We start from the raw sequence: 17,631 nt of genomic DNA, 5'->3' as shown, positions 1-17,631 counted from the left end.
TGGCATTGAATAATTATGAACTGTAACTGTATCCAAAGCTTCAGACACCTGTTGTAGACAATTCTTGGAGGTGGTCTTGGAGACAGGTCAAGGCTTCTAACATTCTTTCCTGGGTATACAGGGTATAAACCTTAAAAAGCACCTGTCACCTCTTTTTGCAAATATGTTTCAATCTAGTAATTGCTGACAGGTCCAGCTCCATCAGCTGAGAAGTTCTGTTGCACCTCCACACCATTATTTCCCATGGAAACAGTTCTCTGGTTTCACTTCAAAAAACTAACATTCAGGGAATGTCAGACAATATTTTCAATCTAGTTGAAAATTTTCAATATAGTTGAAACCCATAAGCTAAGTTTTTGATTAAATTGTATTTTGGTAGGTTGTTTGGTTTGTTTGGTTTTGTTGTTTTGTTTTGTTTTGTTTCTCTGTTGGGTACTACACTCTTCAAAAACAGGTCTGTAGTTACACCCAGATAATATCCCTCACTATTGAGATAGTAACTTCAGCAAACCAGTGTTTTACGCAGTTGCTAGATGACATAGGTTAATTCATCATTCATATCCTAAGAGTGTGTTCATTCAGTTAAGCACTTTAAAAGCTTCATGAATCAAAGATAGGCAGTTTGTGCCTAACTTCATGGTAGATATTCATCTATTTCAACTCTTCCATCTTCTTAAGCTTTTAAAACCCTTTCTTCATATTCAGGTTACAGATACGGGTGAAATCATCTTTGTCCACCCACAATCTGTGAAATTCTCTTCTTTCACAGCAGATACAAGTCCATTCCAGCTTTTCTTCTCAGAGGCAGTGTGCCTCTCCAGTCCTGCAAGGGCCTTAGATTTCTGAGCCCACCCAAAGACCTACTGAGACAAAGGGGACTCTGAATTTTGCTAGAAGATATAAATTTGGCAACAAAAGAAAAGAGAAGAACACAACACAAACATACATACAAATGGAACTATGCTGAGGACTATCAGATCTAGCCTCAGGATGGCTACTTCAAACAGCAGTGAAGTACTGAAATGCAAAACAGTAGAATCATGATCTCTAGAAATGTCACTGTAGAAAACCTCCCTTCTCTTAAAGCTTCCTACTTAAATCTTCAAGAAACTAATATATCCTCAAATCCTGTGGGATCCACACCTTACCACACAAACCATACAAGCAGAACCATCACATCTATTATATGACTAGGCCTAAGTAAGGCAGTCCTGCAAAAGTCACTATGTCAATTTGCATATTTAAGGTTAAGTGGAGGTACTAGTGTTTACAGACCTCAGGCCACAGAGTCCTCTCATGTGCCCCAGCACCACCTCAACCATTGCCCATGAAAGCTGGGACAGCTTTCAGTAAAAGGTATACACAACTAAAAATCAGGGGGAAATGCAAACAGACACATTGGTCCTGAATGCCAGATACATGCTTATGACAAAAAAAAAACATTCATAGAGACAACTGTATGAGTCAAATGCAGTGTTTTGGTAATGCCCTTCAACTCCAAGGAAGGAATCAAAGATCAGGAGAGAAGAGGTGGCTCCATACACTGGCAGCCACATGTGGTTTTACACACACCTGCAGAAGCACCTCTTTCATCACCTAACCCAGGACACTGTTAGGAGGACCTGCCAGTACTGAATGGCAGTACACCAGTACATCTGACCAACTACAGAGCACTCCTGGCAGCTCAGAGCACAGGTGGAGCCAGTGCTTAACTTTCTGCCCTTTGATGAGTACACACACCATTGCATGTTCAGGTTGCCTACACAGAGCCAGAGCAGGGAAAAAGAAATGTATCTTGGAGCAGATACAACACCAAGAAAACGTCCACCGCAAAGTGATGAGTCCAGGAGTTCTGCATCCCAAACTGAGGCATTGCAGTGCCTCAACCTTCACTGGGTTGTTACCTCCACACATAACACTGACACTTGGACACTGGTTGTCAGGTGTGTGGTTGTGTTTTGAAGCATGGATTGCTATGATCAGGTCTTTTCCCAGTGGATTTGTAAAAGCACTTGTGAGCTGTTACTGCCTCTATTTATTATATTGAAATACAACCTTGTGGCTAGTGATTTTCTTCTCATTTGCCTCTAACTTCTGCCTTCACCTTTTTTACCTTGACTGTAAGTACTACTGTTAATATTTCTTGCTTGTGTGTCATCTCCCATTGTACTTGGTTTTTGTTCCTCAGTTTTAGTATTTTCTTTTTGAAAAATCTTGAATATGAGCATTGAAAGCCAGTGCAAATCCCTCAGTACTTTTCTCCACATCCTAGTTTGTTTCACTCTTGGTTGTCATTGAAGAACTTCTTCATGTCAGAATCACTTCTAAATCTAGCCCTTATATATTTGCTGAAGTGTAAACATAATTGGCAAGCATTCATTATCTTGAAATTACGACTTACTTGCTAATTTGCACTGTAGTGAATGCTAGTAAAATGCCCCTTGGTTACACAGGCATATTTGCTTTGTGATAAAGCATACCTGGAAGTGTTTTGTTTAAACAAAGTCATTTGATTAGATTATGGGGCAGTTTTCAAAAGCATCTGACACCCCTAATGTTCATTCAGCCCAATAACTCTTTCCATACATGGCTTAAAGCTTGGGAGAAGGTGAATCATATGAAACAGAAAACCTTACTTTTTATCTAGGAGAACATAGGCTATTCCACAGGTGCTGCTGGAGTTGCACATTGTTTTCAACCAAGGCTCCTTCTGTAATAGCAGATGGGTGAAGGCTTTGGCAAACAAGCAGACAAAATTCAGGACTAAAACTTCTAGTTCCTCTGTAGATGGATCTCCTAGTTAGCGGCAAGCATTCAAGTCTGATATCTGTTTGCTGGCCTTTGTTTATTTTATTGAAGCAAGTCAGACCAATGTGCTTGCTTACTTGTTGAGCTTGAGAAGTTCATGCCTTCCCATCCTCTCTAGCGGGATTCAAAGCCTACAGAAGAGAGCAACAGCTCCTTTTGTTGTTTTGAAGGGGGTGTGACAAATATGAACAACCCAGAAAAAATACTAGAGAACTTCCAAAGAGATTCAATTGGAACATGGGGATTTCCAAGATAATATCTTAGTAACTAATGATGAAGTAATTTTTTCATTATCTTCAGGCTTAACCTCAGATGCTGAATGTGTGCTAACGTGTATTAAAGAATGTGTTGGAGGTCAGAACTTGCTCTTTTGCACAATAATTTGGAAAGCCTTTCCAAAGGTCCACATCTCTATTTCTTCTACCCTAGCTGTTTTTTAAACTCTCCTGTGAGAGGTTGGTCAGGATCAATGTTCCTTGCACTGACATCCTGGCCATGTAAGACATTCTAAACATGTCCAGAAGGGTTCACCAAATGCTAGAAAAACCTTTGAAAAAAAAAAAGCTTAAAAACTGCTGCAAAGGGAAAGAACGCATTCAGAAGAAATACCATATTTAATGCATTAGCTAAGTATCTTGTTTTCCTCCCGTAAATATTTGACCAGGAAATTCTGTGAGTTTTCTGCCACCAAGAAAGTCACACAACATAAGCCAAAAGGACATCCTTCCAAAAAAGACACTTCCAAAAGACTGAGTTTATAGAGCATGCAGCACAACAGGACTCTGCTTTCATGTCTCTGGGTACTTTTGAACTACCAACATAGTTGTCGTGGTTTAAACCCAGTCAGGTAATTTGTTCACTCACTTCCCCCACCCTTTCTTGCCTTCCCCCTGCTCTCGGAGGGACGGAGAGGAGAATTGAAAAGAATGCAACTCCCACGGGTTGAGATAAGAACAGTTTAGTAACTAAGGTATAACACAAATCACTACTGCTACCACCAATGATAATAATGATAAAGGAAATAACAAGGGAAGAGAATACGACACCTCAGCACCAGCCGACCGATCACTCGCCCCCCAAGCCCGACCAAGCTCCGACCGATACCTCCTCCAACCCCGCAGTCTCCCAGCCCTTCCGGCTAACTCCCAGTTACATCCTGGGCATGACGTGCTGTGGTATGGAATACCTCTTTGGTCAGTTTGGGTCAGGTGTCCTGTCTCTGCTTCCTCCTGGCTTCCCCTCCTCCCTGGCAGAGCATGAGGCTCACAAAGTCCTTGGTCAAACCTCAACATCACTATCAGCTCTGTTCCCAAGCTGAAAGTCAAAACACTGCACTGCACCAGCTACCAAGAAGGGGAAAAATGACTGCTACTGCTGAACCCAGGACATTATCCACCCCTTATTCCATACCATTCACGTCATGCTCAGATCCCACATTTTCAATATACCATCACTCTTATCTTAGTGCATAGACCAGTCCCTATAAAGCTGCTGAGTCCACCTGGTCCATGATGTCAGGCTCCATCTCTTGTAACAGTCAGAGCAGGAGAGACTGTGTGCAGTGTTCACACTCGTGAATAACCTGGGCAATAGTGTCCATTGCTAAGTCCACCCCTTGATCATGAGTCCATCTCTATGTTGCATCTCTGCTCTGATGGCCTGAAGTGCCATGGGCCCACCAGGCTTAAAATAATTCACTGTCCCCTTCAGCAGTTTCTGCAGCTTGTTGCTGGGGACTCCATACAGCTGCCTTCCATCTCCGACGCTTCCAAAGCACTGGAGGGGCCCAGTGGACTAGATACTTGCCCATACTGTCCCACACACCCTGCCACTCATCACTATCCAGCCTTGGAGAAAACCTTTTGGTCCCCCTATATCCTCGTCTAACCCCAGACAAGACCGAAACCTGACTCTGTTTAACTTTTGAGATCAGACAAAATGGTTGTGGGTAGAACACAGTCTGTGTGTGTGCCAACATGCTGATCCCCATCACAATCAGCAGGCAGGTCCCAAGGACACCCAAAGGCCATTCAAAACCTTCAGAACTCTCAAACGATGCTGCTGTGCTTGTCACTGGGGCTGGTGTAGCCGCTGTGCTTGCCGGCTCTCCCACCGCCAGCTTCCCTTTTCCTGAGTCCAGCTCTTCCTCCTCTGCCTTGCTGGGAAATGCTGCGTGGTCTCCTGCATCCTCCTGGGGCTCGGCGGGCGGCTGCCGGGAAATGCTCTCGGCCGTCGCGGGGCTGGGCTCGGCCGCGGGGCTCGGCTCCTCCGCGGGGCTCGGCTCCTCCGCGGGGCTCGGCTCTTCCGCGGGGCTCGGCTCCTCCGCCGCCTTCTCCCGCTGCTCGGCAGCCGCTTCCTTCCTCTCCTCGACCGCCCCGACCTCCTCCACCGGCAGCCGTCCCCTCGCGGCCTCCGGCCCCGCTCCCGCCGCCGCTTGGTCCCCGGGGCCGCTCTCCTGGGCCGGTTCGGCTGCCGCCGGCTCCCGGGGCCGCTCCCCCTCGGCTTCCCGGGCCGCTCCCCCTCGGCTCCCCGCAGCCTCACGAAGATGGAGAGTAGGGTGAGGGCCAGGACGGTGAAGAGCAGCCGGACGGCCAGGTACAAGTCCACGGCCACGTCCGTCCCGCCCTGCTGCTGGAGCCCGCCCGTATTACAAGCCATTGCCATGAAGCACAGTGAGACAAGAACCTTAGCCCAAGCCCCACACTTGATAAACACTATCACAGCAAATACCGGCTCTACGTAAGTTACAACATTCTGAAGCTGTGAGATCAAGAGAAACAACTCTGAGAGCCAATAAATCGTCATTGTGATGAGTGACTATTAATCCAGTCAAATCTGTCGTTATTTCAACCCTTCGGGCCCCACGTTGGGCGCCAAAAAGAACTGTCGTGGTTTAAACCCAGTCAGGTAATTCGTTCACTCACTTCCCCCCCTTTCTTGCCCTCCCCCTGCTCTCGGAGGGACGGAGAGGAGAATCGAAAAGAATGCAACTCCCACGGGTTGAGATAAGAACAGTTTAGTAACTAAGGTATAACACAGATCACTACTGCTACCACCAATGATAATAATGATAAAGGAAATAACAAGGGAAGAGAATACAACACCTCAGCACCAGCTGACCGATAACTCCCCCCCCAAGCCCGATCAAGCTCCGACCGATACCTCCTCCAACCCCGCAGTCTCCCAGTCCTTCCGGCTAACTCCCAGTTACACCCTGGGCATGACGTGCTGTGGTATGGAATACCTCTTTGGTCAGTTTGGGTCAGGTGTCCTGTCTCTGCTTCCTCCTGGCTCCCCCTCCTCCCTGGCAGAGCATGAGGCTCACAAAGTCCTTGGCCAAACCAAAACATTCTTGTTATCAGCTCTGTTCCCGAGCTGAAAGTCAAAACACTGCACTACACCAGCTACCAAGAAGGGGAAAAATGACTGCTACTGCTGAACCCAGGACAATAGTACAAGGCAATTAAGCAAGCAGACTTTAAGAAGGGAGGAAGAAGGGGAAGGATAAAATACCAAGGGTTTTTTTTGTGTGTGTAGAATTTGAACTTAATGTATGCATTGACCAGCAGTAGCACTGTTTAGTGTATTTTGCAACTAGGGACTTAATAAACCAAATTAAAGCTTAGCTTGTAGAACTGTGTTCATCTCTAATTCAGTGTGAGTACATAAAGCTGTATCTCTCTGTCTCAACTGCTGTGTAGGTACCCATTGACATCATAATATAGGAGCTCTCTTTCCTTGTTGAAAAGAGGCAAATTTAAGGCTATTACCCTTGCCAGTGCGCACTTGGGAGCAAGTCTGAATGAAGAAATAGGTTCCATGCTTAGTTCTGAAAGTCACACCAGCAATACTTGTGCTTCTTTTACCACCTAAATCTGTGACCCAGTTTGCATTCATTAATTGTTTTATCATCCTGGATATTCTATCAGTGAGTTGATAATTTCCTTCTTCCTCTGAAAAGCTGCTTTCATAGGAAACTAGTTGCAGACTGAGAAACAGTATCTTGAGTGATGAAGATTATTTCTAATCAGGCTTTCTAAATCAGGAAAAAGCAAGTGAGGTGCATGTTCAACAGAATCCTATGCTGGGAGATTTGTTGGGTATTTTCTGGTCAAGCTGAAAAAAATCTCAAAATTGTGGTAAATGAGACTAAAATTACAAATACGGGCCCAGATGTTCATTGAGGAGCAGTTGTTTTGGGGTGTTGCCAACATTCCCATGTACCTCCAAAGTCAGTTTGTAGTCTGGCTGATCCCAGGGCTGCAGCCCAGTCTAAGGAACAGAAGGGAGCACCTGTACATGGATAAGGTTGTGATTCACACATTGTTGCAACATTTTTGTCCCCTTTGAAAGTCCATGATTTTGAAGTTTTCATGGTTTGAATTTTGAAAAACTACGTGAGGGGGATGGAACTAGATGATCTTTAAGGTGCATCCCAACCCAAACCTTTCTAAGACGCTATGAAAACAGAAGAGAGAAACTCCACATTTGAGTCTAGCATTGTTTTGTATTTTTGAAGAGCTTGTATTTCATCCAGGAAGAAAACCATATACAGGTGAGATTAACTTCACCTGTTTGATGGCTCCACACATGCCAGAAGCTGCAATTTAAACTTCATAACTTTGAATGTCTGTCCTTTGTTAGGCACTTGTTCAAATGCATTCATAAGGTCTCAGGGTCTGTGTTGCAACTGTTGACTGAAAGAGGGTAACAATATACCGAGGTGTGTCTTTGGTACAATAAACAGATTAATCTGGCTAAATGGAGAGAGTTTAGGTCTGTAACATAATTTTTTATCACTTTATTTAAACAGCTGTATACTGTTCAGTAAATTGTAAGGAATGCTTTTGCACTGTAGTTTTGACATATTAAATATATTTTCTTACAGTAAAAAATCACCTTATATAATATTAATGACTATTAATACACATCAATAGAACTTTGATTATATGAAGTTACGTCTCAGTTGTCTCCTGCAACCACTCAATTGCGACGGTAGTGGAAATGGACTTCAGTTTCCCATCTCTCCATTGAGCTAAAAGAAGGTAAACCACAGGTAGTAAATTTGCTAATTCATGTTGCTTTTGTTGCCAGAATAGACAGCTGCACAGCTGCAAAAGAAACAGAAAAGAAATCCCAAAGGAGCGATGATTCAAAGTAAAATTGTTTGGATGACACACAGTGGAAAGTAATCAGAGATCCAGAGGCTGCAATGTCTGAGCACCTGCTAAACAAATAAAAATAATCCTTCTAGTTCTGGGCATTTAGAAAAATAACCAAATGTTTTCAGTCAGCTTCTTTTCTGGCAACTTATTCCTGTGCTTGACCTTTTTCTTCCTAAATCAAGGTTGTGTAAGAGTTCATACAAAAGTAACAGCATAGTATTTATGAATACTTTCTGCAGGTTCACAGTTCTTGTAGGTGTTGATTTTGGCCTTAACTCAAAACCCCAAAATGAGAAGTAAAAAGATATAATATTGAGGATGTTGAATCCATTGCTTACAGGGAATTCTACTCATGGCAATCATTTCATGTAAAACAAAATGATCTTAGCTAGAGATCTTGATTCCACCTGCTCTGAGTTTCATTCAAATTTAAAAGGGATTTTTCTGTGTTATGTAAAGAATTGTACATATCATTCTATTTAACTATTTCAAAAGGCAGTGCTGAAATTCAAGGGCTAAAACTAAGGTGACAGTTGTACACTACTTCAGTTTTAACACCATATAATTCATACTGAAAACACTAGTAAGCTTCACAGTTGGCAGATATTTCACCTTTTTTTTTTTTTCTTACCACAACATTTAACTCTACCACCATGCTGGGGTTGTAAGGCTTGGAAGGAAGAGCCATGAGTTGATTATGGGTTTATAGTGTCCACACCACCAGTTCTGCGTCTGTTCTGCTCCATGGTGTGAGAACACAACATGGTGAGATGACCGAAAAGCAGGCAGAGTAGGCTGCCTGAGACTAACCACAAGCACAAAGGGACTGAAAGCCCAGAAAAAAAGGGAAAACCTTTCCTACAAGGTATCTGTCATTCTGATTCAATTAAATACATAGTGATTTCTTTTTTTAAAATTATTATTATAGTATTAAGTCACCTCTCTGGCATCTTTCATTCAGAAAATTATTCCTTTAAAAACTTTATATTTATTGTTTTATTATACACAGTAGTATGAACCCAGAGGTCACTGCTAACCAATCTGGAATATAGCACAACAGAAATTTAAAAAGCAAAAAACTGCAAAGGATTCATTATAAATAACTTTATTTTTCAATAGAGATCTGAACATAATCATGGACATAAATGCCTTTATTCTGAAAGAGTTCAGTGGCTTGAATTAACACATTTAATGTGCAGCTCCTGACCAATTCCTAAACCCTTTTCAACAAAAGAAACTTGCTTCCAAACCTACAGTTTGGCTTGCAACATTCTTCCTTCCACACATCCCTTTCCTTACCCATAGCTCCAATATCAGCTAGTTATAGTCCTCCAAGAGGCAGGATGAGTTTGGGGCAGAGAGAAGAGACAATACACAATTATGAACAACCTGAGCTGGTCACAGGTTGTCACGCTCCTGTCTCTTTTTCTGTCACAGGCATGTGCAGTGGCCTATGCCAAAATATGCTACACCTCTGTGCTTCAGCTTCCCAACTGCAACCAGGGTATAGGATGCTTCCTTTTGTATCATGCCTATCCTTTTGGAATCAAGGAGTCTACGGACTATCTTTTACTATATGCACATGCAGGGTACTCTGTCCTCTGTGTGCTATTGCAGCACAGCTTAGAAAAATGTCAATCCCATTAGTCTAGAGGAGAAAAGTGTCTCCAGCAGGTCTCTGGCTGCACTCCCTCAGCGCTACCATAAATGGGAGCTCACCTGATGTCTGGGACAATTCAGCTGTTGCCACAAATCCCCAAGCAGAAACTATTAATTGTTCACATCACAGTGCTAAAAAAAAGGGGCTGCTTTTTAAGGTACTGAATAAGCTGTACACATCACTACAGAAAGGCTTAAAAGAGAGGACATTTCTATAGTTCAAGGACATAGAAGAGATATTAGAATTGTTAGTATTTATTTGCATTAAGTGCCTGCAAAAGTCATCAATCAGAGTTGAGATTTCCCAGCAATTTTGGGAAATCCTGCTAAGTCAATATGCTATTGGTGCCCCTCTGAAAGCCAGAGCAGCCCACCCAAAGGGACTCAGGATGATCCCTGGTACATGTGCTAAAGCTATTTGAAACTGTAAAGCATCAGCTGAGGTGAGCTTTGCACAGATAGAAATGTGAGATTCAAGCGTCACTGCCTGAAATCCTGAGACATGTACCGTAGAACAGAGCAGAGCACAAAACGTAACCATCTTCTGTGGATGTCTGAATCACAGCCTCAGGCCATTGCAACAACACTTTTCTGGGTGAGAAGGAGAATAATCCTTAAAATTTCCAGCTACCCTGTTTTAACAAGTGGCTTCTAATTGTAACCGTATTACCCACACAAGAAATCCAAAGACTTTACCAAAAGTGATCACAACACGAACACACAGTGTTTGCTCTTAATGACACATTGAACAACCTTGGAAACTCAGGAAAACGGCCACGCTGACACTCAGACTTGGGTATTGCCTTTAGACCAGGAAACTGGCAACATCGATAAGAAAGGCTTTCACATGTTATTGTTATACTTAAGCCCTGTGCTATTTCTAAATACTTCTATGCAGGTCCCTTTTGACCTTCCCATCCTGAAGAGACCTAAAATTACTGACTTAATATGCAACTATTTACTAAAAGGTAGTTCCTCATTCTATTATTTCTTTTAATCAAACTGCACCTTGAGGTCTGGTGTCATTTTTTAATTAACACCTAAAGATTTTATCCAATGAAAAATCAACATGCCCCGAACAAGGCTTATGTAAAATCAAGGTGCTAATGTTCCAAACATGAACACTAAGCCCTTTGCCTGCTCCCCTCTGCACCCCACCCCAAATTAAAAGGTATTTTCCTGTTTCAACTGCAAGCATCCCGCATGTCCACAGTCCCACACCACCACACATCCACAGCCACCTATCCAATGCCCAGCAGCAGCAGGACACGGAAAGGCAGAGGAAGGTTACTTATGAGAAGGAACAAGGCTCAGGAAATGTCATTGCATCTGCTTTGTCTTACTTCTATTAGGAGCTTGACCAGCTCCCTTTACCCATCGCAGGGACAACATACCACCAGGGAGAGAAAAACACAGTGAATGTCAATCACAGACCAGCATGCTCTTCATTCCATCACACCTGCACATCCAGGGGCTCCTGCCTGGTGGCACAGATCCTGACCGAGACACTAGCATAAAGCCAAATCAGTTTGGACATGAGATTTCCTAGAGGTGGACTTCTTCAGAGATCACTTTCTGAGGGAACAACCGTGAAGCATGAGCATGCACGAAGGGGCCAAGCTTTGTTCCCTGTGATCCCACCAACTCCTCTGACAGAAGGACAAAGCACTGGGAGTCTTTTAAGTTACTGTTGGTGAAAGCAGCTGCTAGGCTGCTTTAATCTGTGTAAGAGATTTGTCCACTTTTCATTAAGGTCCTGTATGGAGGTGGATAGGTAAATGTGAATTAAAAATAAAATACACCTTTAGACCTTAAAGGAGATGTTTGTGATGATGATGATGGCTTGACTTCGTGAACGAAGATTTGGGAAGGGCTTTACCCACACTTACTTCAAATGCACTGATGACTAAAAAGGCCAATGTGGGATTGGCAAATCCGGTTGCAAAAAGCAGAGGCAGCGCTGATGGAAGCATTCAAGGAGTCACAGGTGATGGCAGTAGATAACCCATGATTCAGACCCATAAAGAAGAGTAGACATGCAGGGTTGGGTCTGCGACTTCCAGTGCACCTTACCACCTGCCGTTTTGTCCCTCGCCTGTCGCTACAGGGCTTTGCAAGTGTGGGTAAACCCTTCGGGCCTGTGCAGTGGATTTTTTAGGTGAGGCACAGCGTGCGCAGAACTGGTCCCACCCTTTACACCTGAGGTTTATCTGCCAGGGCCTAGCGAGCTATGTAACTATGTTTATAGAATAATACTATGAATATACTATGTTACAGATAAAACACTTCTACGTGTTACATGTCTGTGTGTCTGGTGATGCTCTTGTGAGTTTCAGTGAGAAGCGTGTCAGTCTGATTAGCCAATTCTCAGCCTTTCCAATTAGTGGGGATTAAAATAAAAGAAGTTTTAAGAAGGCATCTACTTTCATTTTCTGTTACTGTTAGATCACAACCCAAAATTAATCAAGGATACTTTTAACACAGAAACGCTGTGAGTAAAAGTAATCACTGGCAAGCCTATAGCAGGTTAACTGCAAAGGTAAGTGGATAAACATGTTTGTAATTCTGAAAAGGCAAGAACAATACTAGTGACAATCCATGAGGATAGTTATTTTTTTGTTGCATCCTGTAAAAATCTCCAGTTTTAACGTATCACTTTGTTTCTGGGGAAATTTATACACTTATGAGTATTACAAAGCTAGACACACTGCACGTGTTGTGTTTAGCTTCATAAAACACATGGAGGAGAACTGTAGATATCTATACAAGGTGCTTTATGTTCTCTGTTTCTTTCCTGCTGAATTCATTGCCGCTGGGCAGATTTTGTCTCCCATCTCTGCTGCTGAACCAGAGCTTTCATAAAGCATTTTGGCCAAGGTGACAATGGTTTTCTTCTGAAATACACACATCTCCAGAGTCACCCCAGGGCTGAGCCCCTGACATCCCAGACAAGGCTTCAGCAAGAAGCCCCTGCTAGAAAATGACAGTGCTGCAGACACAAAGGACCACAGGTAAGAAGGATCACAAATCCTGCGAGGAGCAGGGAGTCGGATTCCAAGATCCTCATGGGTCCCTTGCAAGTTGAGATACTCTGTGATTCTGTGAAGGAGCACCTCTGCAGTCTCTAGGAGCCACATAACTATACACCATGCTGGCAACAAGGACTGTTTTCTTTTCTAATACAGCCTCTGCCTGCCAAAAGCACAACTCTACATGCAAGGCTGCAGCTACCCTAAGAACCCTACCAAGATGATGGCATAGTGCTGTCACCTGAACCATCACACAAGCCTGTTACAGTTGGATTCCCAATAACATGCATGGAGCTGTTCAGGAATATTGGAAAATCTGGGCATTGGAAAACAGAAAAACTGATCACAGAGAGAAAACCTCTGTCATGGGTGGAGCACAGTGCCCTCACTCACTTATGTGCCAGAGAAAAATAAACTTCAGGTACCATTTCGCGTGTGCTGCCCGTGGTTCAGCTCCCAGACCAGTAGGTGCCAAGTGAAGTGTATCAGTCTTTACTTGAGACAGTATCACTGAATGTTAACAGCACCATGTTTTATTCTATCATTTTCTACTTGAGCGCATCAAGAAAACTTGCTGAGCTCTTTTTTCTCTAATGAAAGCAAATACGCATGCCTGGTGCAAAACACCGTGTTTACATTAAATCAATACAAAGAAATGTCAGTTCTAAGCAGTGTTTAATTATCATACTGAGTGCAAGTATGCACCTATGGCTGCACACATGAACGACACAAGTGCAAGCTGTAAACATTGTGGATGTGAAATTCCATGAGAAAGATCTAAACTTCTCTGTTTTCACACCCGCCAGCTGCAGTCATTGTCCTCTGAGTTACATTTTCCTGCTCAACTGAGTGAAATCTCTGGGTAACACCATGCAGAGTTTCATTTAATCTCTACATTCATTAAATTCATTAGTAAAAAGAGAAGCTGTGGCTGCCCCACCCCTGGCAGTGTTCAAGGCCAGGTTGGAAGGGGCTTTGAGCAACTTGGTCTAGTGGAAGGTGTTCCTGCCCATGGCAGGGGGTTGAAACTGGATGGGCTTTAAGGTCCCTTCCAGCCAAAACTGTTCTATGCTTGTATGAAACTACTGAGGGCAAGCTGTCAACTCTATAACCACAAGAGCTCTGTGTGAAGCCTGGCGACCACTGCAGTGCCCCCAGCTCGCTGCGTTGCCTCCGCCGCGCTTCTCCCTTATCTCCAGCCTCCAGCGACGGGGGAAATCCGAAATACAGAAATACCCGTTTTCAAGGACAAAAAGAGGAGCCGGGGGATGGAGGAGGATCCCCGCCAGCCTGACGCTGCTTCAAGTCCCGCTCCTCCTCTCCCGGACACGCGTGTGCGTAGTGGCGGGGCTCGGGTGCGTCTCAGCGAGGCACCCAGCGGAAGCGGTACCCGCCGGCGGCCGTGCGGAAGGTGAAGGCGCTGCCCTGCGGGAAGGCCAGGGTGCGGATGCCGCCCGCCTCGCCCAGCGCCGTCCGCAGGCTGCCACCGCCCTGCAGCTCCCCGCCGCCCTCCAGCTCCCCGCAGTCCGGACGCGGTGCGGCGTGGGAGGTGCGCAGCCCGCGGAAGGAGCCGTGCAGGCGGGGAGCCGGCCGCGGGCGCTTGGCCTCGGGGCTGCCCCCGGGGCTGCTCCCCGGGCTGCCCCCGAGGGTCCGCAGAGCGGCGCGGCACTTCTCCGACACGGCCCGCAGCATGGCGTCCACCGCCGCAGCCTCCTCCCGCGGCCCCGCCCGTCCGGCACCCACACGGGACGCGGCGACGGGAGGAGGCGGAGGGTGAAGAGGCGGAGGTGGAAGAAGGGCCGCCCCGTCGGTGCACTGTGGAAGCATCAGCGTCTGCCGGGGGAGAGAGCGCGACTTCCGCGGGCTGCACCTCACCGCAGCCCTGCACCGGCCCGCACTGCCCTGTCCCGAGCCGCACTACGCTGTCCACCACTGCTCCTTCCCACGTCTCACTGCCCCGCCCCACACAGCCCCATCCCGCACCGCCCCATCCTGCACCACCCCGCTCCGAGCTGTACCACACTGTCCTTCACTGCCCTGCTCCATCCTGCGCCTCACCCTCACCACGCAGGTCCACATTGCCCTGCTTCACACCATCCCAACCCACCACACAGACCCCCACTGCAACACCCCATCCCACAATCCCGCCACCGTGGCCCTGTCCCACCCTTTGCCACTCAGCCTCAACCTGAACCCTGTCCCCACCGCAGCGTCCCCAGGGTCCAGCTGTGGGCTGGGCAGCTAGGTCAGATGTTGTGCAGGCAGCACTTACATCGAGGACGGCAGCCAGCTGCCTGGCCTGGCTTGCCAACTCCTTCAGCTGCACGTTGCTCTCCTGCAGCGTCACCAGCTCTTCCTGCCTCTGCGTGAGGGTCTCCTGCAGCTGCGAAGGGCAGGTGAAGACAGGGTGGTTGGGACAGCCGCACCACCCAGAGGCCAGGGCTCTGCTGCACCTCAGTAGGATGAGAGAAGCAGCCCAGCGCAGGACCGTGAGGGTCCCTACCTGGCTGTTAGCCTCAAGGGCATCTCCCAGTGCTTTCTGGTTCTGGTCTGCCAGGTCCCTCCAGCATGGCTCCGGGGAAGGTGGATGTTGCAGGGGCATCTGTGCCGGCGGCATCTGTGCCAGCATGCTGCTCTCCAGCTGCGGGGTGCAGCAGTCAAAGGCCACCTCCTCGCCAAGTGAGAAATCAAAGTCGGTGCAGTCCAGCGATGGTGGCACTAAGGTGGATGCGTCTGAAGGCAACAGCCACAGGTGTTAAGACAGGTATTCACATCTTCTTCCCCTTGACCGCAGTACACACATTCTGGTATGTCCCAACAAGATTTTTCTCCGCTGTGGCAGCTGTGCACCTAAATTCAATCTCTTAATTTGGCTTTAAATTCTTTCCCCCATGTGGGAAAGCTCAGTGCCAGCCCAGGTTCCCTTAACGGGGTGTACTGAGGCATGCTGCCTTAGAGTGCCACGGGGTGGGAATCCTGAGTGAGTGAGAACCCAAAACCCAAAATCAAAGCAAACAAAAGAGACAGAACACAGTGTGGCTGTTGATGTGCACATGCAGGTGCGTTTGGCTCAGCTAAGGAAAAATATCTACTTGCCAGATATAAAATCATCCATAGCATCTCTGAACTCCTGGAAATCAAACTCTGGTCCATCCTGGAAGTAGGGACCCTGCAAGGGGTGAAGTTAACATGCCAGTGAGCAGGTCCCAGGGCTCATACCTTCCTGTGCTGCCCACTGCTGCCCGTAGCACTCAGACACAGGCTGGTGCCTGTGCTCAGCACCTTCCCACAGCCCCAGTACCCCTGGGTGTTTGTCTCCTGCCCTTCCACATCTAATGAGCGGGGCAAGACGCTGTCCTCCACTGTGCCCATCTCACAGTGGGGAAGCCTGAGGCTGGGTGGGTTGCCAGCACCCATCACCTTGAAAGGACCACTCCGTGGGTGCCTGTGATGGGGGCTGCCAAGCCTGCCCCAGCTGGGGGTTACCTGCTGCAGGATCACGGGGCCGGCCGGGGTGGTGGGAAGAATGGGGTCACAGGCTGCCAAATCCTGCCAGTCGATGGTGGTGAGCGCTGGGGGCAGTGAGAGACAGCGGTGAAGGGCCCGCGCATGGATGGACACAGCCAGGGCGGCGCGGCTAAGTGGGAATAGCGGCCAGGGGGCACCTCGACGGGCCCGGCCGGAGGATGCAGGGGTGGGGAGCACGGTGGGGGCCGGCGAACACTGGCGGGGGGTCGGGGCTGCCATGGCGGACAGACTCACCGAGGGCGGGTGCGGCGGAGGCCGGCGGGGCGCCGCTGCGGCCAGGGAGGGACGGGGGCGCTCGGTGGCTCGGGGCGGCCCTCACCGCACCCCCGACAGGCCGGGCCGACTTCTTGGCGGGGCGGGCGGGCGGGCCCGTGACTCTGTTGGGGCAGATGCTGCCGAACGCCCGGCGGCGGCCGCCCTGCTCCATCCTGCCGCCGCGACACCGGCACCGGCTCCAGCCCCGGCACCGGCATCGGCGGACGCCGTCCTGCCCGCGCCCCGCTCGGCGCCGCCCCACGTGCAGGGGCGCGGGGGGCCGGGTCCCTGCTGGAGGCTGCCCGCGCCCGGCTGCCCTCCGCCTGGGCGCGGAAACCTCCCGCCCCCTCCCCGGACCGCGCCGGCGGCTCCCGCGCCCGCGGAGCCCGCGCCCGCGCCCGCGGAGCCGGGGCGGGCGGAGGGGGCTGTCCCGGAGATGATGCCTGCGCCGCTGCCGAGGACACTCCGCCCCGGTCCCGGTGTCATCAGTTCCCTCCCGCCCCGGTTTCTGCCTGGGGCTGGGCGGGTGTTCGTAAGGGCATTTGTGAAGCGGCAGGGCCAGGGGCCATCAGCGGCGGAAGAGTAGAGGGAGGACAGGAAAACCCCAAACCGTCCTGCGGCATCAGGACTTTACTGAGCCCCGCACCGGGGATTGTCCCCACCTGGGGGGTCCCGCACCGCTGTTACGCCGAGCCCGGCTGAAATTACGGACGGGGCTGGAGGAGGCTAAACCCGAGGCTCCCGCGCTGGGCGCTCAGGTGTTTCCCCCCCCCGCAGCAGCTCAGGCGGTGCTGCTCCTGCTGCCCGCGGCTCTGGCGACAGCCGCGGGTGTGTCTGTGCGGCTCCAGCGCCACAGCAATGCAACGGAGAAAGTGCAGCTCTATGATTCTAATGTTCCCCGTGCTATAATGCCAGCGTGTTTGGAGCATGCACGTGGACTACAGACTTGCTGCAAAAACAGTCACCAGTTCCTTTGTTATTTGGCGTTTTGGTTTCTTAGACCCCTGCATCTATTTTATCTTTATTTATTTTCTTTCCCCGAGCCATGACACAACCAGCGAGAATCAGTTTGAAATGGTGAATGACACCACCGGTTACCACTGTTTTCTGGAGCTGGAGCTAACTGCTGGGCAAAGTCGTTCCGCGCCAGTGTGTGTGCTCTCCCAGCAAATAAACGAGAATGGGTC

General features: G+C 48.2%; 1 protein-coding gene across 1 annotated transcript; it reads right to left on the bottom strand.

Moving 5' to 3' along the window:
• Nucleotides 1-13,685: 13,685 nt before the first annotated feature.
• MCIDAS (multiciliate differentiation and DNA synthesis associated cell cycle protein) lies at nucleotides 13,686-16,408 on the bottom strand. The gene is made up of 5 exons (XM_062604330.1): nucleotides 15,881-16,408; nucleotides 15,758-15,830; nucleotides 15,165-15,394; nucleotides 14,934-15,044; nucleotides 13,686-14,494 (listed from the first exon to the last, which is right to left on the bottom strand). The coding sequence occupies exons 1-5, from the start codon at nucleotides 16,406-16,408 to the stop codon at nucleotides 14,024-14,026; spliced, it is 1,413 nt and encodes a 470-aa protein (XP_062460314.1). The 3' UTR covers nucleotides 13,686-14,023.
• Nucleotides 16,409-17,631: the final 1,223 nt, after the last annotated feature.

Source organism: Pezoporus occidentalis, unplaced genomic scaffold (genome assembly GCF_034315485.1).
Source record: "Pezoporus occidentalis ecotype Australia unplaced genomic scaffold, CSIRO_AGI_Poc_V1 ctg85, whole genome shotgun sequence".
NCBI classification, from domain to species: Eukaryota; Metazoa; Chordata; class Aves; order Psittaciformes; family Psittacidae; genus Pezoporus; species Pezoporus occidentalis.
The sequence above is the reverse complement of the archived record's forward strand: the minus strand, read 5'-3'. Positions and strand labels throughout refer to the sequence as shown.